We start from the raw sequence: 25,839 nt of genomic DNA on the forward strand, positions 1-25,839 counted from the left end.
ATGTCCCCCCCTTCCTTCTTCTTCCCCCAGCTTTATATGCTGGGCGTGACGTCATATGGTATGGAATATCCCTTTGGTCAGTTGGGGTCAGCTGTCCCAGCTGTGTCCCCTCCCAACTTCTTGTGCACCCCCGGGCCCACTCACTGGTGGGGTGGGGTGAGAAGCAGAAAAGGCCTTGACTCTGTAAGCACTGCTCAGCAGTAACAACATCATCATCAACACTGTTTCCAGCACAAATCCAAAACACAGCCCCATACTAGCTACTATGAGGAAAATTAACTCTATCCCAGCCAAGACCACCACAATGCCACAGGACACTTTTGTGAATGGAGTAACCACGGTAGACACAAAAAGAGGACCAAGCTTACCCACAGTGCATCAGCATAGGTGCCTGAAAAGGGTTAAATAGTTTCTGGATTAGCAGAGGTTGGAATAAAGCTCTCATCGTCCTCTCCCTTCCCAATTCCTTTCCTGACAAACGTCCCTTTGAACGGCCTGCTTATTAGAATAGCATAAATTGACTGAAAACCAAAAAAAATTCAGAGTCCAAATCAATTAACATGCAAGGCTTTTCCGCTCTGTCAGCTTAAGAGATAACTATACCCCACGCTGACAGAAGTCAGAGTCAACAGCTTGCTATCCTTCTCCAGACCATGAAGGATTCCCGGTCTTCAGGGCTCCGAAAGTAACCTAGGGAAGGCAGCCTAAATGCCTCCGGCTCATGTGGAGCACTGGACTCTTTCATCTTCTATTCTCTGTACAGATTCCTGCCATACCACTGGCTGCTGCACCAAGCCTCCCCCACTGCTAAGCAAAACTGAGAAAGTAGAATAGGAATGTGGCTTTTCATTGCTCTAGAGGCTAGCCAGGACTAGAGACACTGCAACAACCTACTCACCTTCAATCCCAGTAGCAGACATTGGAATGCTACTGTTACCCTTTGCAATAAAGAACAAGGCAGCAAATAACCCTAAAATGATCTCTAGGGTTCTTGCTAGCACACATACGCACATGTGAAGCAAGATACACAAAAATCTTTCCAAACCTAGTTAAACAGGTCAAAGCAGGCTAGTTCAAAAGCTCAACTGGAAATGATATTCACATCCAGCAAGTGTTCCAAGAAGTCAGCAATAAGATATCTCAAACCAGGCAAAGAAGAGCTGGGGTAAACCTCTAGATTGTCAATGCTGCTGAGAATATTGCATAGCTAGAATTGTTCTGGGAAAGGTAAACACTCCAGCAGAGCTCATAGCAACTTTCCCGTGCTAGGAAAACAGAGGCAGGGCTGGCATTCTTTAGCTTTGTACACCAAAGCAATTCAAGACTGGGATTTCTGAGTTTTAGACATCACTCAAGCAGTGGTCTGACAGACACCTTCTCTTTTCAAAAGGAAAGAAAATATCCATGTAGATTAATCACTAGCTCTGAACCTCCATCAGACCAGGGAAGGTCACCTGTCCCTTGTTGCAGAATTGCAGCTGTCTGGATATCCACTGCCACATACCGATCTATCTGGCAGGGATGAAGGACAAGATGCATGCACGTGCAGTTCCAAATGGTTTAACTGTTGTCTATAGAGAGAAAAGGACTTCTTCAGTCTCCTTACAACAATGCCAAAGAAACTGGTTTTGATTCTACGTAGAAAAGATTTCTTTTTAGGCAACAGTAACTCTGGTAGGATTAAGTCAATAGCTTGTTTAAGAAAAATATATGTTGGTACTTGAGCTGACAAGGAGTGGGCAAGGGAGAAAAGGAAGTAATAAAGGAAGCGAAACAGTGATAAGAGGTTTACGAACAACCATGCTGCCACGTATAGTATAGGTGGTGCATCTGTCCTTGTCCTTCATGGCAGATCCAGTCCTTGTCTGAGGGAAGTGAGGTCCTATATAGGTCCAGGTTCACAGTTTTTTTCCTCTGGATAGAGCACTCTTTTCAGAGTAACACATCAATAGTATAGCTGTATTTCTTCAAGAACTGCCGTATTTTCAACAAATTGACACCAGTACCCTGCCACCAGTCCACTGCAGCATGTCTGTATGGCTCACTCCTCCCCACCCAAGGCTTTTACAAATATAGCTTAAACATCCATAGCATCCATCATGTTAGCTCTCCCATGTGCTCTGCATGGCACCACACTTCAGCAACCTTTTTCAGCATTCTCCACACGTAAAATTTGTTTAAAGCCACTAACGCAGGTAAGTGGAAGGAGTTTTTCTTGCTCCCTTTCCACTCTGGGCAACCATATTGTTATAGTCCTCCTATGCTTGGAGGTGCAAGTGGTAGTGAGGGCAGGGGAAAAGCAGAGCTCTTTAAAACTGAGTCTAATTAGAATTTTAAAGCATGATTTTATTATATCTAGCCTTTGTTCAAAAATAATAAGGCTAATGACAAGACCTAGGAGAGACAAACACCTTAATCATTGCTAGTCACTAGAAAATGAAGGAGTAATCAAATTCATACAAGCCACACCAAATCAAACTCTCCATTATACCCTTTAAACCTTAAAGCATGCCTCTTCATATAACCCAGCTACAAACAGGAAGAAAGGCACAAAATACCTCCATACCTGAACACTCTCCAAGCATCCCAAACACAAGCACTGACGCTGTGAAAGACCTCTTCTCAGAAGGGGGAATATGCACAGGACATTCTGAGCTCCATATTTAAGAGTCCTCAAGTGACAAACAAGCAGCAGATAATATATATGGTTCTTTACTTCTCATTTGTATACACAGGGGAAAAAAAAATAGGTCAATCTGCTTGCTTTCTTTTATTCTATGAAAAGCCAACAGATGCATTTAATATTGCCTGATAGTAAGTTTTATTCTTAACAGAGTAAGAATGTAACAAAACAACTCCTTATCAGTAAAACTACCACTGACTATCACACTTCAAAATGCAGGTGATACTAAGCTTGTTTCACCCAGCCGGACTGTATGACTGGATTTTAAATACTTTTGTTAAAAGCCTCCATCAACGAATAAACGTACTTGCCCACCTACAGCTATCATTCCATAGGCTCATCACTGAGAAGGAAAGTTCGCTACCTCAGTTCTCCTTGCCTGCTCCTCTGAACCCTGTGCATTCACACCGGTCTGTTCTTTATGTCAAGTTTAGCTCTTGCCAGACTCTTTGTAAGGTTCTTCAATCCACTAGAGCAGGAGAAAGCTATTCACCTGAACACAAAAGCTAGTACCAAGTAGGCGTCAGGTGTCTGTAAGCAAGGACAGAGAGGGCAACAAAGCCTTTTGGTAGCAGTGAGCTGTTGTTCTCCTAGGACTGCAACCTTGATTTGTGATTTCAGCAAGAGTCATTATCTCAGTCAGCACTCACCTTGCATCATACTCCTGTAGGCTGTGTCTGTGATGGCATAGATATGAGGGGGCATCTCATGTCTCTTTTTGCCTTTGTACATCTCCACTATTTCTTCTGAGTATATGGGCAGGTTCTTGTAAGGATTGATTACCACGCAGAACAGGCCTGAGTAGGTCTGGAAAGAAAACGCCCCAGCAAATAAAAGACAGGAATTAAAAATGTTATATACTTACACATTTTAACAGTATATTACTTGGAAAAACAAACAAACCAGTCCTTTTTTAAATGCTTCTTCCAGTGATGCCACGTGGGATGCTTCCCACCAAGCAATATGAGAATCTGAGCAACAGCTAAAGTCATATCAACTTGACTAGTACTCAACCTTTCCAAGTATGCACAGAGCATCAACTGACACATCAGTCACGCTGGTGTCAAACTGGCCTGCTCCCTGCCTAATTAATAGTCCACTAGGACTGGCTTTTCTTCCTTTCAAAGTTCCTATATTCAAGTCAAGTGTCCATTTCATTATATAAGGTAGGTGCTCAGCTCCTAGAAATATGCATTTTATTATGTTCTGCCTCATGTTTGCTATGGATTTATCCAGTAATCAATCAACTACAACGCAATAAAACTTCAAGCCAAAATAGTTACTAAAAGAAAAATAAGACCAGTGTACTCCTTACAGGTTTTCAAGACCACTGGACTAGGCTGAATTCAGTGCTGACCCTGCTCTGAACAGGAAGTTGGATTAGATGGCCTCCTAAAGACCCTTCCAGCCTGAATACTTTAATGATTTATAGTTCTAGTTATACTCATTACATTAGATTCAAAACTATAAGGTCATTAATGTAGTATAGTTCTGAACTAGTCAATATAGAAAACAATTCTAAAGTATTCTATGCTCAAAGAGTCAGCAACATTTGCCAAAGTTTACTCCTAATTCATCTCAAACGGTTAATTCATTGATACGTGACAGCAAACCTCGATTCTCAGTTGGTTTCCACGGGCTTAAATTCTACAGTTCGAACGGAAGACAACTGTCAAAATACTTCTGGTGAAAATATTAAGCTTCTTAAAAGAAAAAAGAAAAATCTTTGAGATCTGAATACCTAAAAAAACCTCTAGCAAACATTTTACTTGCAAAGGGAATAGGAAGAGCAGAAGCTTCTTAGATATTTCCTAGATATTCTAAGAATAGCATTCCAAGCCTTGCTCCCGGGGTTTAGAGCTACCCTAGTTCCCTGTCAATTTTAGAGGCAGCTGTTTGAAACATCTGGAGAGGAGTAGCTTTCTACAGCAACTTGTAGTGCTACCAGAAGAGAGCACATTTAGCACTTTTTATTTCTATTGCTACCATCTCTTCTATTGTTTGCTCAATGAAGAGTGCTTCGGAGTGGTAAAGAGTTCTCCACAATGAGCGCAGAGAGTACTTAATCAGATTTAGCCTCTTTAGCTAGATAAAGGTAAGGATTAGACTACAGTAATCAGAAGGGTGAAAATAGCATCTACTACACAGTTTACAGTCTTCTATCCAAATTTTCTACATGCTGACTTAACATAAAGTAATTAGCCCACTCCTACATGCAGCAGATTCAGATACAACTTTCACCTTATGTCCCCCAGAAAGCAAAATTTTTATACGTATTTAAGGTTCCTTTTCCATACTCCAGTATAAACTATCAGGAAATGTTTCCAGACCTACTTTTTTTTTTTTTAAATATTCAAGGAATACTTGAATAGCTTACAGAAAATACTAAATCTCTTTCCAAAGTGGGAAACTATGAAAGTTGGCTAAAAATCTTTTAGTGTAGGACTTCTAAAGTTCCAGGAAGCTAAGCTTCAGTGAGACATTCTAGCCAGGTTAGGTTTGAGGTAGTACTTGAAAGGAACAGTTTAAGGAGTTTGCAGAAACCAACTTGGCAATGCTAGTTCCTTTTGCATCAGCCTTAGTTCTCCATCATGTCAGACAGTAATTGTAGAGCACAGAATAGCAGCTGAAAGACTGGGTCATGCTTTCCTGACCTTTCACTACACTAGTGGAAGACAGAGTAGGACCAAGAGGTAGAAAGGAGTTGACTCAAGAGTAGCATGTTCACAGTACGTACAATACACCTTCTCCTTATACTGGCATGGAAATAATTGACATTGGAGTCAACTGAACTGTTAGAAGAAAAACTGTAATTCTGTCAGAGGTCTGGAAAACAAGTAAACAAAAACCCTCTAGGCTGCCAGTTCCAGCTGTCTGCATTAGCAACCATCTTGCCTCAAATCCCATGGCAGCAGCAGCAACATGCATGTAGTAATCAAAAGAAGATGCCCTATGTAGTCCCTGTTCCCCCCCACAACAAAACTAACTCATGCCACAGACTGAACCTTTGAAGATGTTAAAAATGCTAAATGCCTGTTTGCTGCTTTGGGGGGATTAGAAGTGAGAGCAAAAAAAAAAGTGGTAAAAAAAATGCATGTAGTAATCAAAAGAAGATGCCCTATGTAGTCCCTGTTCCCCCCCACAACAAAACTAACTCATGCCACAGACTGAACCTTTGAAGATGTTAAAAATGCTAAATGCCTGTTTGCTGCTTTGGGGGGATTAGAAGTGAGAGCAAAAAAAAAAGTGGTAGCAAGTACTGTGGCAATATTCCACAAGGAATGTAAAGTTTTCTTGTCTGTATTTGTGTGACTTTATGGCCATGTTTGCTGACAAATTGGAATTGTCGCTTTTCAAGTAATAACAGTGTAAAGGTCTGAAGCTGGACTGAAGCAGCCTTACAGAGGAGAGCACCAGTTTAGAAAAGGAAGACATTAATTTCAATTAGAGTGATGAAGCCATGAAGCAGGTATGCAGGAAGAGTCACCACCTTCTTCCAGCATTATGGTTGCCAGGAGAAATACCGAAGGGAAGTTTCCTTGCAGTATAATGATCTCAGACAGATGTGTGAGGTGATATTTTTGTCTAATAAAGACAGGTAACTAATCATGGCTGGGACAGGCAACTGAGCGAGACCACCATGTCACACCTCCTGGTCAAGCACACTGACAGAGTTTTATATAGGAAGCAAGTTGAATTATATTGAGTAGAAGCTGTCAGCCCTAACACAGAGAAGACGAGTCATTTTCATTGTATTAAAGTACAAGTAAAGACTTATATGCATAAATCCCTGAATTGAACCCAAGGCTCCAATTGAAAGGCTAATCTATTATAAGCATAGCTGGCTTGGAAATCTGCACTTTGTTTCAGACGTTACTATCTCAAAATAGAATTCTGGCATTACCTTTCGCTAACTATTTCAAGTCACACATGGGCCAAACGGAAACTAGTTTTATTCTTCTAACTGCTAAACTAGCTCTGAAGAGCTGAAAGGACCATCTGCAGCATGGCACAAAGCTGACAGCATCAGAAAGTTTATTTTCCAGCAACTGTTAACCAGTGAAATAACTGGAACATTAAGGTTGAGTTTTGAGTTTCACACTGAATATAAACAAGGCAGTTCAGGTAATTTAAAAAAAAATAATACAGAAATTGAAAATGATCTTCTGATAAAGCATTCCGAATAGAAACGGTTAATATGAAAGCCAGTCACCTCAGTGCAGAACCAATCAGCACATGAAAACAGCAAATTGGTGTCAGACTTAAGCTCTTAGTTCTTGAAATGTCTGACATTCCCTGCTCAAAATTTGTCTGCACCAGCCATAAGATTTCCCCCTTCCTTTTATAGGATGGGTAGACAGAAAAATAAAGTTAAAAAAAAGAAAACAAAAAAGCCACAAAAACACACAGCCCTGCTGGCAATGAAGAGAGAAAAAAAAAAAAAAAAAAAAAAAAAAAAAAAAAAAACCATCTGCAGCATGGCACAAAGCTGACAGCATCAGAAAGTTTATTTTCCAGCAACTGTTAACCAGTGAAATAACTGGAACATTAAGGTTGAGTTTTGAGTTTCACACTGAATATAAACAAGGCAGTTCAGGTAATTTAAAAAAAAATAATACAGAAATTGAAAATGATCTTCTGATAAAGCATTCCGAATAGAAACGGTTAATATGAAAGCCAGTCACCTCAGTGCAGAACCAATCAGCACATGAAAACAGCAAATTGGTGTCAGACTTAAGCTCTTAGTTCTTGAAATGTCTGACATTCCCTGCTCAAAATTTGTCTGCACCAGCCATAAGATTTCCCCCTTCCTTTTATAGGATGGGTAGACAGAAAAATAAAGTTAAAAAAAAGAAAACAAAAAAGCCACAAAAACACACAGCCCTGCTGGCAATGAAGAGAGAAAGGACAAGAGCAGAACTAAATTATGCTTATGATCTTTCCAGAGACATTTATGCTAGAGATACATTGCGTGTATTCTCTTTCTTCAAGAGGATTAATGATCAACTAACAGCCACTCCAATGAAAGTATTTTAAGCCTTTGCATTAATCTCCTGACTTGCTGAGAACTGCTGACAGGTGAGATCAGTCCATTTCACAAGTGCACAGAAACATGGTTTTGGCAAGACTAAGATTCTGTAATAGAGCATTACTATGCTAGGTTTCCTTGGGTGAAGGGCATGGGGATTTTCTTTATACTTCTTACAAACCAATTAGAAGAACTCAATTTATTACAGTCACAGACTATGTCTGAAATTTCAGAGGATATCTTGCAAGATACGTGAAACAGCCCATTGCATAGTGTGCAACAGACTGAGATGCTGTTGAATTATTTTCAACAACTTATTACATAACCCAGCAACGTTTCCTTTTCTAAAAACGTTACACATGATCTTGCACATCCTATTTCATCTCAATACCAAGATTCTTCCCTCTGAGAATAGATTTTGACCAATAGCCAAAGGAGTTATTAACTCCAGAGTATTTAACTGCATCAACCTCCAACGACATTAGGTCTCAAAATTTTGACATCAGAAGGTGGGAGTCAGACTAAATTTATATCAGCTTTGCATCCTTCAGATGTTCTCTAATAATTTCTGCAACAGTTGTCTATATGCCTTCGTGCCGCTCCAGAAGAGTAGTGGTCACAGCACTAGCGCTAGCTTCTAGCTTGTGCTCATGCTCCTTAACTTAGAAGGCAACAGTTCACAAAGGTTTCTACCCAAGATGGATAGCTAGGGTGAATTCCTGCTATGTAGCGTCTTGGATAACACCAGTCCCTGTTAGGACAGAAGAGATCATCATCTATAGCTTGCCACATAAGATGACTACATGAAAGACTATATATCCCTTTGGGTATGACAAAGTAATAAGTATTCAAAAAAAACCAAAACATACAGATAGATATTGCAGAGAGTTTTTACTTATGTTGTCTTCTCCATATGACAAGAAAGGCAGCTTTTGGGTTTTGACAGCACAAGAAGAGGGAGGGAAAAAAAAAATCTAGACAGACTTTCTTCAAGGACTGTATTAATACACATGTTTACATATGAAATTTATTCTTTAATACATTTTATTTTAATAGATCTTCTAATCTACTGTGAAGAAGATTTCATAGTGCCTAAAAATACTGAACATCCAGCATTTCTACATCCCTCAGGATTCCATCTCAGGCAGTCCCATTTTAATTCTGTAAGCAGAGGCTAGTTTGAGAATAAACCAACCAAGAAACACTAGTTCCTGTTTTAACCAGCCACTGCACCCAAATTTTACATTACCCCTGAGCTTAATCATTCATTCTATGCCTGCAGAGTATTAGTAAAGTAGAGGCTATCACAACCAATATCTGCTGGCTAAACAGACATCTCTTCTTCATGAAGAGAAAAATCAGAAGGGAATTGAAGAACCAGGTCAAGGTTCCAAGTTCTCCTTCCCCACCTTTCCCTATTTATTGCTTTTGGTATTCAGTGAAGCAGTTGCTGCATGCTTCATTGGGTGTGACTGTTGGTCCCATAAATGGTATCTTTGTCATTTCCACAGCAATAAGAAGCAGGAGTCTCTGCTTTTGTCCATTTTGGGGTGGAAAGAAAAGGAAATATTTCCCATCTGTAAGCACATGCAGGCACATATGTGCCTTCTCTACTAAGACACTTCGAGATCCAGAATTTTTGTAACACAAAAATCTTGGCATTAGCATTCTTTCCCACTGAAGCTCCAGACGTGGGAAAAAGCAATTCAGATGTTAGGTATATTAGAACTGTGTTTTTATTATTATTTAGTTCAGTTCAGATCAGACTCCATTTACCACTTTTGAACTGCTCTCACTTCTTGCTGAAAGAAAGTTAAATGGCATTCAAAACATCCTGCAAACGAAGACATTAAAATGTTAAAGACAGATTTACCACAGCATTCCTTGAAAGCTTCAACATTAACTAGAGGGGGATTGGCATAGTTTAGTGAAAAAATTTTAAGTAGAGGGAAGAAGCTAAGTCACATGAGAGTCGCGTATAGGAGCAATGAAAGGTTAACATACAGTAATCACTTTGGTTCTAAAATGTGTAAGTTCTTACCCCAATAGACAAGATTACTTACATAGATCAGTCCTGAGTAGTATCTCTCCTTCAAGTTGTGAAGCACAGAAGCCTCATTCAGGCATGTCAGCTCCGCCATATCTTCCACTTTAGAGAATTTGGGGGGGTTCATCTTCTGGATGTCATCCTTATTTACTTTCACTTTCTTCCCATTCTCTGCCAGTTCCACAATGGCCTCATCTCCTACTTCCTCCTTCAGGCTAGCTGCCTCAAACCCATTCTTCTCTGAGGGAACCCATACCAGCTTCTTAGCTGCCCAGTCAGCCTGAGTCAGGGGGTTATTAATGATGTTTTTGTCCACATAAAGGTACTTATCTGCATCTCTTTGCGACATTGTGTTCTAGAGTTGGGGACCTGCAAAAAGAGGAGGAGGGAAAAAGATATTTTTAAAGCCTCAAGTTGCCTTGCAAATTCCTAGAGGCAGACAGGCACATGCTAAGTACTCCGAGTCCCTGGTCATTACAGCATGCCTCCCCCTCCTTTAGTTTCATGTTAGTAAGCACTGGTAAGTTGTCAAACTTCCAATAAGGTCAAGGTTTTGCTTGCCAAGAGGATGAAAAAAAAAAAAAAGCAAGTAGTTTAAAAAAACCTACAACAAAAAACTGACTGTTAAGCATTTCGAAGCCATTATTTGGCAGAGAAGAGAAAGCACATTAAAGTGGCAAGCATCAAACAATTTGTAAGATGCGCCGATACTCATAGCATCAGATACTATGTTAGTAACATTCAGGTCAAGATTAGCCCTTCACTGCTCTACTTGGTAAAGATATTAGCTCAGAAATACAATCATAAATGTTTAATCAACACTTTTACTTCCTATCTCCTTGTTCTGATAAGCTATGAATCAAATACCACAACGTCTTAGAAATGCCATATACCAGTCTAGACAATACATGAGATGCACTATGCTTCTAAAAAACATCATCGATAATTTGAGGACACTAGTTAAGACTGACATTAGATACTTTCCATCGCCAGCTTACTAGCAACACCCAGCCCACCAATTTGTATCTTTTTTTCTAGATAATGTTCAGTAGCAAAATACCTCCAAGACAGTACCAGAATAAACCTGTAGTCAGGAAATTTTACAGCCAAAAATCCTCTATTGAGATCCTTGTATGAAGCTGTGGTCAGGTTGAGGAGAGAGTATCACCCCTACAAGAGGGAGATTTAGGCAGCATGCTCAGAAAATGGCACCCTAGATTTAGTGTTTTATTAAAACCAGAAAACTACCGACAGGGATTTCCCAGTTTATAGGGCAGCAATTTTACTGGTGCCATTCAGAAATCCTTTCAATCAGAAGAAAGGGCTGCATGCGTCAAGGCTCATTAACCATGTAACAGCAGCCTCTTTACAAGGTCCCATAAACATTACTTCTTGGATCCTTCCTCACAAAGATACCAGTGTCCTCAATATATGTATATGTTTTTCATAACTTGGATAGAAGCTAGAGCTCTTTACCACCAAAAGAACAGGAAATGAAAATATCAATATTTATGTCATGGAAGGCTGTCAGGATCTACAGGGATAACTCTTCTACAGAACATACCCATATTTACAAACAGCCTGCAAATCAAATAGGTGAAGTCTGACTATAGATACTGCAGACAAAAAGGTATTGAGAGCAGGACAGAAGCAGTTCAACTCCCGAAATATGCATGAGAGCAACAATAGATGTTGAGTCCCAGCATTAGCAAGCAGTGAATGAAGCCAGAAAAACATCAGCTATAATAATGATGGGCACAAATGCCCACACCAGTCATTTGTAAGCATGTAGGGAAATTCCTTTCAACAAATGTATCGCTGTAGGTGGTATGCAACTTTGTGCCAGAGTCCGTATGGATAGCCATATATTCACAGTCAAAAATTCTTTAGCAAACAAAGAGAAAATTACTCTATAAATAATCGTTTCCTTTAGCTTGAGTTTAAAATCTTTGTCTTAATCCTTACAGGATATGCCAAGCAGCTATCCCACACTTTACCTCATCTTTCCTTCCCCGCAGGGTCACTGACACTTCCACCTCAGTCACCACAACGGTGATTCTCAGAGCAACTCCTTTTCATATTTTTATTGAAAATCCAGATTTTAATGGGAAAACAGTGAAGAGATTTGTTGTAGAAATAAGATGTAGCAATCAGGAGGCTGCCATGAAAAATCTGAGCTGTCAAGAGAGCTCCAAGATCACACTACAACAGCTAGCCTGACAGAGTATGTAGGAAATAGAGAAGACTAACAATTCAACAAAAGATATTGAGACTCCATGACATTGCAGAGCATCATCTGCAGGTTGTGGTCAGAGGGTTAAGAAAAGGGAATGGAGGAAAGGAGGGGAAAAGGAAAAAAAAAAAAAAGAAATAAATATTCTATTGTGTACGGATTTGTATCAGGTTTGGCAAGGCAACAGCTGTGCTCTACCCTCCATTACACAGTTTCCTGCCTATGCAACTCCCAGAATCTAACCAGTTGCCTTTTTTGGCTATAATCAGGCAGGACACAGAGGCAGTACGCTTCAGCTAAATTCAGTTTCATCATTTCCTGAGGAATCCTAAGTAACCAGCCATCTGAAGTGTCCTACATTACACTGAAACATATTCCTCACTTCCTTACTGTTAGAGCCCATGCATTCAATACACCTTGGAGATTCATTCTGAGATAAAGACTAATTCTTTTTGGATAAGAAGTACATAAGACCACAAGAAATCTTTCAAGGGGTATCCCAGCCAGTTCTAGATCTGAAGAGAACTAAGGAAAGCACATAGCTACAGAGAGGTTAATCAAATCCCTTACAGGAGGGGAACCCCTGAATTATCTCGCGCACAGCAAGGCTATGTTCTTCAGCCGCTAAGGGATCATTCTATGGCATCTATCCCTTTTTATTCCTAGGACTGAAAACAACAGCCATCACAGTGAGAAAGAACCTAACACGGCTATTCAAAAATCTCACTAGACACTAAGTTTTTTATGCCAGTACTACTAAATAATGAGGAGATTCAAAGATGGTCTGTACCTCAAACTTCAGACTTGAAAATTGCCCTATTGCATGGCAGCAGCAGTCTTATTCACACCATCTCAAACTAGTTTTCATATGCTCCAGAAGAGAAGAATCCTCAGGTACCAGAACTAAAAAACTGGAGGATCACACTAAGATAACATGGTATTAGTGCTATTCTCGAGGCTGACTTCTAACCCACAGGGCCTCTAAACTAGCAATACCACAAACCAACCGTTAATTTGCCTTCTCCACAAGAACAGTACCAGAGGAATCAGATTCAGCAAGTTCCATCTCATGGGCTCCAAAACTTAGCTTCCTAGCTTATGCTGCATTTCACTGGGCATTTCTACAAACCCCTTAAGTGGTCAAGGAAGTAAGTCCAGTAAGCTCTTGCAGACTTACAGCAACTCACAATGAATGCAAGTCATTACCATTTTAGGAACAAATTAGGAAGCAATTTGTTTGCCTAGTTTGCATTTTGGTTGTAGATAATTATGTGGGGCAAGGACATTTATCTTTACATGGCTATTGTGCAACTGTCAGATGAGAATACCATTAACAATATTCTTTTTGATGCAATACCAGTCTATAGGTAAGAAGACAAACCGTCCTTGTTTTGAGTTTAAATGCCTCCTTCCTAGTATTGTTTCCAAAAATGAAATACTACAGTCACTTCCCTGTTAACCCAATATGCTCCCTTATTATGGTTCATAGCAGTCTGAGGAACAGGCTGGTCAAACGTTGCTTGTTTTCCATTATTTCAGGTGCCAAAAGACATTCTTTTGCCATTTTACTAACTACATAGTTCCCACAAAGGTGCCATACAGTTACAAATGGAGGCAAGGCTATCTCTACAGTCATGAATAGGACAGGACCAAGACATTAATATGTAGTCCAACCTTAAAAAAAAAAATTCAAGAACACTTTACATACATATTTCCCTGCATTCTTTTGAGATGAACAAATTAAACTGTTTAATTAAGCTAAGATGCCATGCATTCCCACTGAACTAGGCAGAATTACCCAAAACCCTCATTTGAATACAATCATATGGACAGAAGTTTGCCTTAGCCTCCTACAATTTCATAGCCTTAAGGCTTGAATTATGAGACACTTCACACACTCCTCTCCCCGAAGTATCAAGTGCTTCCCAAAAATCTGGCAAATACCTTGTCTGGCTTGGAAAGGTCCAAAAGCTGCCCCTGCTATAAGGTCCCTTCCTTTGGATTACAGTGTTTTGCAACTGCTAAAAGCATAGAACATTATCTGTTTGCAATTTAATTTTCCAGAACTATTTGTATTATTTCTCCCCCCCTCAATGTTTACTCTGTCAGCAGCCACAGAATTGTTTCTGGGACTAAGCCACTGCTCAGTAAGATGAGCTTGGGCTATGCTAAACTATCGGGGTAACGGTTGAAGTAGAAATAGAATTAATATATTCAGAGGAGCATTAATGACAACAGTTAAAGCACCACACTTACTAAGAAGTATTAGAGCACTAGCTATGCAAGGAAAGCACTTTCAGTTTGAGTTACCCGAACCGCCATTAAAGTAGGGGTCCCCACGCTGTTCTTTTTAGGCTTCAGCCTCATTATTAGCAAAGATGCATTACTACATTGGAATAGACAGGTACCCCCCCCCCCCCGCCATTAAAGTAGGGGTCCCCACGCTGTTCTTTTTAGGCTTCAGCCTCATTATTAGCAAAGATGCATTACTACATTGGAATAGACAGCTTTAATCACAAACCATTCCCCTACTTTAATGAATTATGAGAAGTTTGTGAAATACTGGGCTATAGAGAACAGAAAATAGCCAGATATATGTACTGTATACTTACTGATTCAGATCATAATTTCAGAACTCTGCTATAAGACAGCCTGCGTGAAAAGGGACATATGTGGGTAATTACAAGAAGTTTTCTTCTGCTTCATATCCACCAGTAACGCACCATTATAAAAACTTTCTGAGATTCCACATGAAATGATCCCCCCCACATGGTTTGTCCAGTGGCCTGGACAACTAGCAGTGCAAGAAGAACTACCCTAAAGATCAGGGTGACAAAAAGAATCAACAATAAATAGCAAACACATTTAGACTAAAACAAGGTAATTCCCTTTGTTTATACAGTTCACATTTTAAAAGTATTTCAGGAACACAGTTCCCATGCCATTTTCCAAACTGGCTTACCTTCAGCAGGTTGCGAGAGAATGGCATACAAGAGAAAAAGCCCTTACACAGAGCAAAAGGAATGTACACCATTTCTACAGGCAAGACAAGACTCTTACACTAGAAAATTACAGCACTACTGGTCACTTACAGTTCCATTTCAGTTACGACTAAATTGTCCTCAGTAAAGAAACTTGATTCTTTGTTAATACACAGCATTTGAAATATAATCTGACTTTGAGAAGAAGCTAATGATTCAAACTAAGTTTAGTCAGTAACATTCATATGACGGGAATCCTTGTTAAGCGTGCAATCTGAACAGCTAATACTTGCATTATTTTTGCAAACTCAACTATTTCACTTTCCCCAGCCAGCTGAATACAGTTCATCAAATCAACAGAAACAGTTGCATTAAGTGCAGATAGAAAGCACAGTAAATAGACTTTAGTGGCCAGACTGCCTACAGTGACCATGAACTGACAACACTAAAAAACAAAACCTAACCCACAAAAAAAAAAAAACCACACCACAACTATAATTCCCTTGTTTTCAGTAAGAAACAGTTCAGATCTCCACTGTTTAGGACATACTAGGCTGACACTTATCAGCTCCATGTGCCAGGATGTTTATGGGAAAGAAAACTGCGAAGTTTGTCAGCACAAACTGCTCCAATTTCTAAGTAACACCTATATAAAAACTGAAGTCTGAATCACTAAGGGTGAGAAATGAGTCTCAGGGGGGAGGGGGAGAGGAAGGGAAGGGGAAAAGCTGGCAGGAAGCTGAACTGATGGACCGGTTATATCTGCTTGTTTCTCAAGTTCAGTATATTGTGACACACCAGTGCCTGATGCTTCAGGCTGAACTCAAGAATCATGAATTTCAATTATCCCACTAAAGAATAAGGCAAGTACATGAGTTTGCAATTTATACTCCCCCTCACAGATAGCCCCCTGAGCTGAAGGCATTCAGCTACACTTACCCTTTTTGTTCAGAATGCCATGCTGCCACGCAGACTCATTTCTTCTAGTTCAGCTTTATTGGGGATTCATGATTGCTATTAGGCTACTGTAGTTCACTGGTTTCCTCTCTAGTCACAGTCTGACGCACACAATACATTGTTGAAAGATTTATTTCACAACTGGAATGCAGATTGCTGGCAATTATTGTTGCATATTCAGTTTGACTGTAGTGCTGCCCAGACTTGCCAGCTACCGTGTTTATTACTGTAAGTTAAACTCAAGGTAGAGCACTAAAGTGCCTTCTCTGTAAGCACAGGGCTCCAAAAATCAAGAAGGAAGAATCTACTTATCTAATGTATAAATGATACCCGTATTACGCAAAAGTGATCTAGTGACCAGGCTACACGTAAGACAGAAGAAAGAAGCTGAAGGGAATTCTGTATCGTCCAGGTGGCCTAAAGGTACCTGGCATGTATCCTCAGAACAATGAATGTGAAGTGTTTCTCAGTTTGTGTGTCCAGCTCTCTTCATCAGCTGTCAAGCACTGCTTTCTGGTATGTGTGAAGCAGCACTTTGCATATTCTACTGTAACAGCTGACACAGGAGGTTTGCTCTGTGAAGCTGGGACTTTCCACGGCAAATTGCAAAGGCCACAAAGCCATATACAAGTAAGACACTGTCCTTACATGCCACTTCGTAGTCACCTTTTCTCTCCACTGGGTTCAAATGAATAACAAGATTGGGGGAACAGAAGCTACAAGCACAGCTGATGTAGATGTAACATAAGTTAATGCCAACCTGAAGAGGCTAGTTTTGGGTACCAAACAGTGAAAACGGGATCACACTATACAAGCACAGAAACGATCTTGGGCAACCACACTGCATACCGTAAAGAAATTAACCACTGTCAGTTATGGGCAAATATGGCCAGGCATAGCTTTCCTAAGTTAATGCTAGGGAGGGTATGCTTGCCCCTATTTTAATTGCACCTTCTCAGTTCAGTGAGACGCAAAGACACATTACCATGTACATGGCACCAATAAAGTTAATCAGTTCTATGAAGCCTGTGCACATTGTTTAAACACTGGTTTAGGGAGGGGGAGGGTAGCCTTCTGTTGATTTCAAGTCCAGTCTTTAGCATGACAAAGCTATGCTGGCTGCCACCCAACCCCATTCACTTTGAATAAATATTCAAAGTTTACAGTCCTGCATAATATACTTTCTGCAACTGTTGTTTCTCATTAGTGCACATACAGTACATGCCTTCTCAGCAGAGGAGAGAATTCCTCTTCCAGAGACAGTGTGCCCGCAAGGAAAACATTCCACGGGGAGAACACATTCTTTGTGACCACTCAGCGAAGTAATCCCACTTAAGGAGACAGCTGTAGTTCAGAAAACTGCAGCCCATCCCTACTGTTCAAGCTGTTTTGCTGGAAGACTTGTTTTCAGGAGGCATAATGGACTGCAAAAGTTCTGATCAGGCATGCAGAATTCCCTAGGGACATTGCATGAGGAAGGGAGGGAGGAAGAGCTTGGAAAGTTTCAGCTTGTCCTTGTTATCTCAGAGTCACTTTTCATCCCTTCCCTAATATTCTGATTTAAGGCTAAAAAGGTATCTGCCAAGAACTCTCTGGGGCACTGAAGTGTAAGGCAGCTGTTCCAATACATAGTTCTATATCAATTAGCACTCCCTATCATCTTTGTCAACTCCAGGTTTAATTTCATTGCAAGAGGGAACAAGGAATAAAACAATTATACCTAAATACAGAGAAGAAAAATATGGTTCTGGTTCACTCTTTTAGAGACAAATATTTAGCATGTATGTGGCTAAGATAAAGTCAGCTTACAGGAGCAATTATTCTTGCTTACATTAACTGAGAACTTGCTTTGATCTCAGCATCAATAATACTAATTTTCTTCCAGCTCATATCGGAAAGAACCAAGAATCAGTGCAAATACGTCTGGCAAACCATTTTTAAAAAGATTATTTTTACATTGCAGCAGGGAACCAAGTTTCTCTAGACACTTACAGCTCAGCCTACTGTGCCAAACTATGACGGTGTACAAACAGCCTTCTGCTATATCTCGTATTTTTATTCTTGTTTCAAATAGTTCTGCTCCACCATTAACAGCAGCTATAGGGATGGCAGGCAAAAACCCTGGCACAGAGAAGTCTACGACCTTTACAGGGTCCAAGTTTGATTCTCAACTCTTCTAGTGATACACAGAGATTCATTAAGAGGACCTACGTCTGTTTATGAAGGTGATCTTGGAGGTGAGGGGGCAGGAGGAGAGTGACTCTTTCTGGACATGAGAACAACAGCAACTCCTACACTGAAAGAAAAGCTACATAGCTTTAAGCTCCAGGACGTATAAGGAGGCCAGGTTGAAAACAACCTTGCAGAGCATAAATATCAAGTTCAAGATGGTCTGAAAAACTTTGAAACATTCCAATTGCGACATTTCCCTATTGCATTCAAGGTCTTGCACAGCTTCGTGGCTCCTTACTTAGCTATCCATTATAACTAATGTTCTAGAGAAAGCCCCCGGTGAAGCAGAGCGCACAAGGAACATTTGCCTAGTCTGTACACCTCAGCCTCATGCTCGTTTTCTGGTTAGCTTGTTCCTTTCCTGACCTATGCTGTCTTCCCTAAATGTCAAATATATCAATCTTTAAAAAGGAACAGCATTAGGCACCTCTTATTTTAGAATTCACCCAACCATGCCCTCCTGCCTGGATCTCCTGAAGCACTGATTTTTGTATTAAAGGAGAAGAAAGGACTCATCTTCCAATCTGAAATGAGTAAAAGCAAGGGCACTTGAAGTAGGAACCTAGTCTGAATTGTTACAATCATGGCTATACGGCATATACAATTTTCTCTATTCTGGCATTACAGGAAAAGACGTTTTTGGAAAAAAAGAAAATTATCCCCTCTGACAGAAGACTGATGTACTATGACATTCCACAGTCCCAATAAGAGGAGGCAAATGTAATTTGGAAGTTTCCAACAAAATTTTGCTTTCTGGCATAGCAGGATAAAAAACAACATAAGGAAACACTGACCATAGAGTGGCAGAACTGTTTCACGTGTTTCCACCATAGTTAACAACATTCTCCACAACCGTATACACTACAGTGCTGTGGTGGTGAGACACTGGAAGAGGTTGCCCAGAGAAGTTGTGGATGCCCCCTCCCTGGAAATGTTCAAGGTCAGGCTGGATGGGGCTTTGAGCAACCTGATCTAGTGAAAGGTGTCCCTGCCCATGGCAGGGGGGTTGGAACTAGATGATCTTTAAGGTCCCTTCCCACCCAAACCATTCTATGATATTCTTCTCCTTACCTACACGAGCAAGACCTGAACCATTGCTGCAGTTGTACTTTTTCCTGACAGAATTGGTATAATACAGTGTGGTAATACTTATCAGTTAAATCTACATCAAGTTTTTAGAGCATTAAAGAACTAAAATCTACTAAAAATCTAATAGTTCTGCCCATCAGGACAAAACTTAGAATTTGCCATGTAAAAACATTAACTCCCACTATGTGGAGGAAGAAGATATACTGACTATGCACATGTATATGCCAGTGCTATGCAGACAATATGTAAATACTTAATTTTTAGAAGTTACACCAGTTTGTCCAATAAAATGGCAACCCCTTTTTTAAAGCACAATTATGACTAATACATCTTCCTCATCACATTTGTGCGTTCTCATTTTATATTTCCCATCATATACTGCATTAAACTGCAAGCTCAAGTTCATTTACACAAAACTCTGACTTGGGAAGGGCCATTAAAACAATGTAGAATAATTTACTGTGTAATGAAAGGTCAAAGACTTTCGTATCTGCTATAAACATTCATACTGCAATACAACCCAGACAATAAAAGCTAAGTGAACTGGTTTCAGTCACAAATCTTAAGTCACAGTTTAAAGAGTTTTTAAGCCTGTGGAGAAATCTTTTTTGTACTTATGCTCCTCTAAGGAAGAAAATTCCCTTTGTCAGTAAGCAGACACGTCCATTTGAAACATGACAGTTTCAAGTATCCAATTACTTAATTATTTTAAATAGTCTACCATATACCTGTACCCATACTCCCATATCCATTTATTTAAACAATTCTGTAAAGTCTGAATACATTTTACTTGATATCAAAAGGAGATAAAAACATCTCTATCTCTGAACAACAGAAATAAAGACATCTGAACATCTATGAAGAATAAAATATATTAAGTGGTATTCTGCTAAAAAAATAAAATTCCATTAATACAAAAAAAATGTTTTTCTTGGATTACTTCAGATGCATTTACAAGCAAAAAGCGACTAAAATTGTTTTCTAGATAGTTATCTGCAATCAGCAATTTATGAATTAAATTGCCTGTTTCAGATACTTTCATCTCAAATCCACCCTTTCTGATCTGTACCACTAATTGAACACAGTGAAAAAACACAGCCACCCACCCCCCCAACCACCAAAAAAACAGAAAAAAAATTATCAATATCTTCCTCTGCATTTTAAACTATGAATGACATGGCCAAAAAAAAAGCCAGAGAGTATTTTTCTTCATCTACATAAAAAAACCTGTCAAAAGTCAATTTACCTCATCAACCAACTAGTTCCAAGTGTTTAGCCAGGAACTTTCTCATCCAGTTCATTGGTTTGACTTCAGATTTACATTCAGTATTTGTTGCCAACTTCTTACATTTAAGCATCTTATATTTGTTCAAATATGCCTAAGTCCTAAGATAGACTATCAATTTAAGAAAAAGAAACACTACCAATAAAAATTAATTTGTACTCACACTTTGCTCAAAACAATTGATTTTATTGATTCAGAGCACAGCAAGACTGGAATCTCTTGTACTAAATGGCAAGCAGACCTACAGTGTAACAGTCACACCAAAAAGAGCTTACTGACTAAAAATTTACCTACAAACTGATACAACAGTGTCCTGGTTTTGGTTGTTTTAAGTCACATTTGGAGAAAAAGACAGAAGCAACTGAAATTAAATTTTTTATTGAAGTTTTGCTGTAAGTTTTATTCAGTGTTTCCATTTTTTTTTTCTTGGATATTTAAATCAACTCTTAGTGCGTCAGTAAAACTAGCTGGATTGAGTGTTGGCCACAACAGACTTTAACCAAAGTCAAATCTACTGCACCTCCAAGGTTGATTAAAAAAGCCTAAATTCAAGTGAACTGGTGAAGTCTTGACCTTAAAAGAAAAACACAGATGAATGCACTCTCATCACTGCAAACAATAAAGAGGGAAGTAAACTATTTATAAGAGCATGCTTGAAATCTCAGATTTTAAACAGGAAGCTGCCCAACAGAAAAAAAAAAAATCTGACTGCACAGGACTGTCAAAGTTGAGCTGTAAAATTTCTCTAAACCTCTTTTCTTACAAGTTTGAATGCCTACTTTGCTTTCATTCAAATCAGAACTCCACTTCTGTGTTGAGGCATATATCACAATGGATTTCCTGCCAAGACTCATTAAAATGGTAGTTCTTGATGAATACAAGTATTCATCAGTTAAGAAGACTTTATGATACAGATTTCCAAGCTAAGTTTCCCTCAACATATATTAATTATTAGCTTGAGTTTACCGAATTCACTCATCCATGTGGTTTTATTTACTACTCTCAGTAGAGTCAGCATACATGCATTAGGAGAAATTTAAATTTCTAGTCATGAAGACAAGCAGAATCCAAACCCTATGTACAAAACTCTAGAGGTATAAATTTCATTACGAGGTCATGAGTCAAACCACAGTATGCAGAGTTATATTTCATTATACCTCTCTGCATCCAACAGCAATACATTTGTAATACTTCTATAAGAAACAATTTGCAGTAGACAAGTACGCTAGATCAATTTTACAGTTTCCACTTTGCCATGTTCAAAAAGGACATCACTTAGCAGTACTAGCTCCCGAAGTGTTGTACAATGAAATCAATCCCAGTTCCATCACTGGAAAATTGTAGACACTACTATTTCTTTAAACTTTTTAGAATGCTCAGAAAGGCAACGTATTGTGCTGAACAGTAACAGACCAAAGGGCCATTAACTGAAAACAGGGCCTAGTCAATTACGCTGAACACAACTGGGTTGGAGTGAGGTCGGAAGATGTTAAGCCACTACAGTAGCCCAGGATTGTGAGACAAATCAGTGTTGAGATTACTGCTTCAAGTACTCAGAACAAGTTCTCACAGCTGCTAAAGAAAAAAGTGAAGTGGATAAACCATAATTAAGATGAACTTGTAAATTGATGCATTTCATTTAGTTGTACAACACCCATTTGCATTAGCTTCCAGGGCAGAAGTTGCATTTGTGTTTTTGTCTCATCATACTCTATTTAAATCAGGTTGCTAGTTTCCATCTCTTTCTACACTAGGAAACTCAATTAGAACCATGGTGTGCTTAGGCTGAAAAGAAATTTAAGGTACAAGGTCACCAAGCCACCATTAAGCTAGAGCAATTGCCAGCAAAAACAATGCCGCTGTAGGCAATCCTATGCTATTATAGTTTTGTTCCAACCCACAAAAGACTTAACATCAGGCACACAATTTCTCTACTTAACATACGAACAGCGGTGCCTCAGTTATAAACTAAGAAAACAAAGACTAATAAGATACTTATACGAGAAATCGAAGATAAAAATGGATGTTAGAGGGCAGCGAGTGCATTATTGAGTCAAACAAACAAAGCCGTACTAAATCATACACTCAGGATTAAAGTTTTGGACACCTTTTAGTAGATGTGCACACTAACTCTGGGCCTCCGAAATACACTTTAGTCATCAGTTAGCTTCAGCACGTTATCCAATAACCTGAAGTTACCAGGCAAGAAAGCAGATGTAGTACAGAGGGTTGGGGGATAAGACAACCTCAACTTTTACTTCCCCTTTCGGTAAACCTTGCATTAACCAGATGCGTTCCTGTACCTCCAGTGGGTCCACTTACAATCTCACCTTATTATAGTCACACCAATTCTTAAGTGACATAAATCTGGGCAAGACACAAGCCTAGGGATGGGGGTAGAAGCAGAAGATTCAGCAGAATCAGCTTGGAAATCACAATACCTATGACGTGTGTCCTGTCACATCTGTTCAGTATCCTGGAGATTAACAGAACAAAACCTGAATTTTTGGGTATAGACAGACTACTTTAATCTCCCAGTACAACTGAACAATATTTTCATGTAGTTAGTAGCCATGCCAATATACATACACTCCCTTGTACCTGCATGTGAACAGTCTGACAGAGGACTAACCTCTAAATTATTAGTTATTATAAACATTTAGTACATTAAAGACCTGCCAAGATAATAATGGTTCAAGTTTTCAAGATAGTTTGTTGCAGTGGTAAATGTAAGTCTCAGCATTTGTAGTAGAAATACTTGCAGTGCCAAGTACTGTTGCAAAGAGATTTAAGCACCTGTGGCATCTGACTCCACCAGACAGTTTTCAACTCAAACATGAGTATTAGAGCTACCACCCGCTACACGGTTTGAACACTCTCCAACATTTTTCATAATACCAAAATAATGTGCTGGACAACACAGATTATTTCAGCCTCCTAAGTGAGAAATTCTTCTAATCTCTTTCCTACAACTTTACTGGACAAGTAATTTTATACTTATTATTATTACTCCTCATTCATTACTGATTCACCTAAAAGATTATGGTGTAGCTCTCACAACCTATTTGTCTTCTTAAAACGTTCTCAAGTATATCAAAATTCACCTAGAGGAAATGATGAAAAACAGCTTACTCTTTCTTTTTCTGTTCAGATGAAAATATCACCCTGGCAATTTTTTTTTTTTCTTACGAGACTAACTTGAAAGAAAAAAAAAAATCCCAGAACCAGGGTAGGAATATCCTAACAATCTATGCAAACAAAGTCCAATAAAAGGTCTTCAGTTTCTACACCCATTCTTCTGGGACAGACAGATCCTGGCTATTTAGTCTTCTTGTTTATACAGAAACAGCCACATGCTACCCAGCAGAGCAAACTTTGAGGTCAAAGTCTCTTCTCCAGAGAGCTTCCAAAATCAGATCTTGGCTATACAAGTCAAGCATCCAAGAGATGACACCATACTACAAAAAGAACCACATAACTCACCAGCTTGGTGCTGGTCATACTCACTTTGAAGTTCCAGGTCAGTAAATATGAGAAGTTCAGACCCACGTTTCTATCCACTACTAGCAATTTTGCAGCTACCTTAGAGTTACTGGAAATTTTGCCTGTCCACCTCTAGAAGGCCAGTGCACACGCTATGAGTAAGTGCAACAAATAAAGCCATGAAGAAGGAGAACACGTCAATTTAAACAGGTCCACCTGACATGGAGCTTCACAGAATCGTTGCGTGATTTCAACTCTAGTTATTTTTACAAGGTCAGATTAGCAGCACAATCTTGTGTTAATACAGTTTTGGCAATTGTGTTTAACAACTTCAAAACTCTTTTGTGCTAAAGGCAGCTCCACTTACATTGATCAATTGCTTTCCCCTCATTATAACTTTCTAGTTAACAAAAATATTTGCTGATCTCATTTAAACTTTGGGAGAGAATGCTACAGTTGCAGACAGTGCATCTATGAGTCAATACATATCTGCACCATGATTTGCCATTTTTACTTGAATGCCAGGGATAAGTGAACTTAGTCACATTGCTACCTAGTGACTAATTTCAAAAGCATCTTTACACAAGCAGTAACTGATTAGAGCACTGTTACTCTGGAGTTAAAACAACGTTACTGTATCTAGGCTTATGGATAGGAGATGCATACGAGAGTTAAGGATGTGTAATTTAATCTTTCAAGCCATGGTTCAACAGCCTCCATGCAAATTAACTTATATTTCTTTATAGTGTAGGGCAGAGGCACAGAAGTCATAGTCTGCAGGCCAAAGTCCACCTATTACAACATCTCTTTAAGTTTGAAGCACACATTTCTTAATGCATTACTGGAGAGATTGACAGACCTGCTCAGTTAGAAAAAAAGCTTAGGTTCTTAGTCCGCTCTGATGGAGTGCGGCTCAGGACATCATGACATAGGACACAGAAGAAAAACCTATGGAAGAAGAAAGATGAAGAGCACAAACAGTGTTTCAAGAGGAAAAAAAAAAGAGGAAGGAAAGCTTTCTTTTTTTTTTTAAATTTGATCTACTATTTAACAGCCATTGCATGAAGAGCTTCCCAACCAATGCAGTTTACTGCTGAAAAATTCCACTTTATTACCAGAAGCATGTTATTGCTTTAAAACTCATTTCACCCTGTGTTCAGGCAAATCCTTATTAAACCCACTGGGTACACACCACCCTCGGGGGCTATGAAACTTGTTACTTTCCACACCTACTGGAGACAGGTTGGTAACGATATCACTAAAAGCCAGAGAACTTTTCCTACTCGGTTGGCGGTGATGCCTGAGAGCACAAGCTATCTGCAAGAGTTTTTACTGCAAGCTTCATCTTGCCCTGTCACTCCCTCCTCCCTCTCTCCTGGCTTCACTGTACAGACCAAACCGAACGAGGAAGTCGAGATCTGAGGGCGGAAGCCAAGCCCATTGCAATGTCTGCAGGAGAATTGTCAGCCTGTGACTCAGGCTACAGCCCTGACAGCTGCCAAACGGTCCTATTTTTCCCTACCCGTTACTTCCAAAGGACGGACACTTAAACGCGAGGGGAGAAAGGGGGGAGACGCACCGGAGGGAGGGGAGAGAGGACGGTCCGGTGGAAAAGAGCGCGAATAACGCCCCCCCACCTCCGGGAAGGCCAGTTAGCAGGGCGTGGAGGAAGGAGAGAGGCAACTCCCCGGGCATAATGCAACCGTGCGGCGCACGGCGCGGCGGCACACACGCCCCCGAAGGAGAGGGGGAGGGCGGGGGGGACGGGGAGCACCCCAGGCGCGGCAAGCCGGCGCCCAGCCGGCTGCCTGCTGCCCGGC

The 25,839-nt window shown here is 39.8% G+C and overlaps 1 protein-coding gene across 1 annotated transcript in view; it reads right to left on the reverse strand.

The window, feature by feature from the left end:
* MYH9 (myosin heavy chain 9) overlaps positions 1–24,923 on the reverse strand; it is a 72,594-nt gene extending 47,671 nt beyond the window's left edge. Inside the window, exons 1-3 of the mRNA XM_009289938.1 lie at positions 24,879–24,923; positions 9,776–10,128; positions 3,334–3,490 (exon numbers count right to left, since the gene is read on the reverse strand). Coding sequence (XP_009288213.1) covers positions 3,334–3,490; positions 9,776–10,108 — 490 coding nt within the window. The 5' untranslated portion in view covers positions 10,109–10,128; positions 24,879–24,923. The remainder of the gene's footprint in view (positions 1–3,333; positions 3,491–9,775; positions 10,129–24,878) is intronic.
* Between the last annotated feature and the right edge of the window lie 916 nt (positions 24,924–25,839).

Source organism: Aptenodytes forsteri, unplaced genomic scaffold, assembly GCF_000699145.1.
Source record: "Aptenodytes forsteri isolate BGI_AS27 unplaced genomic scaffold, ASM69914v1 Scaffold284, whole genome shotgun sequence".
In the NCBI taxonomy this organism is placed as follows: Eukaryota; Metazoa; Chordata; class Aves; order Sphenisciformes; family Spheniscidae; genus Aptenodytes; species Aptenodytes forsteri.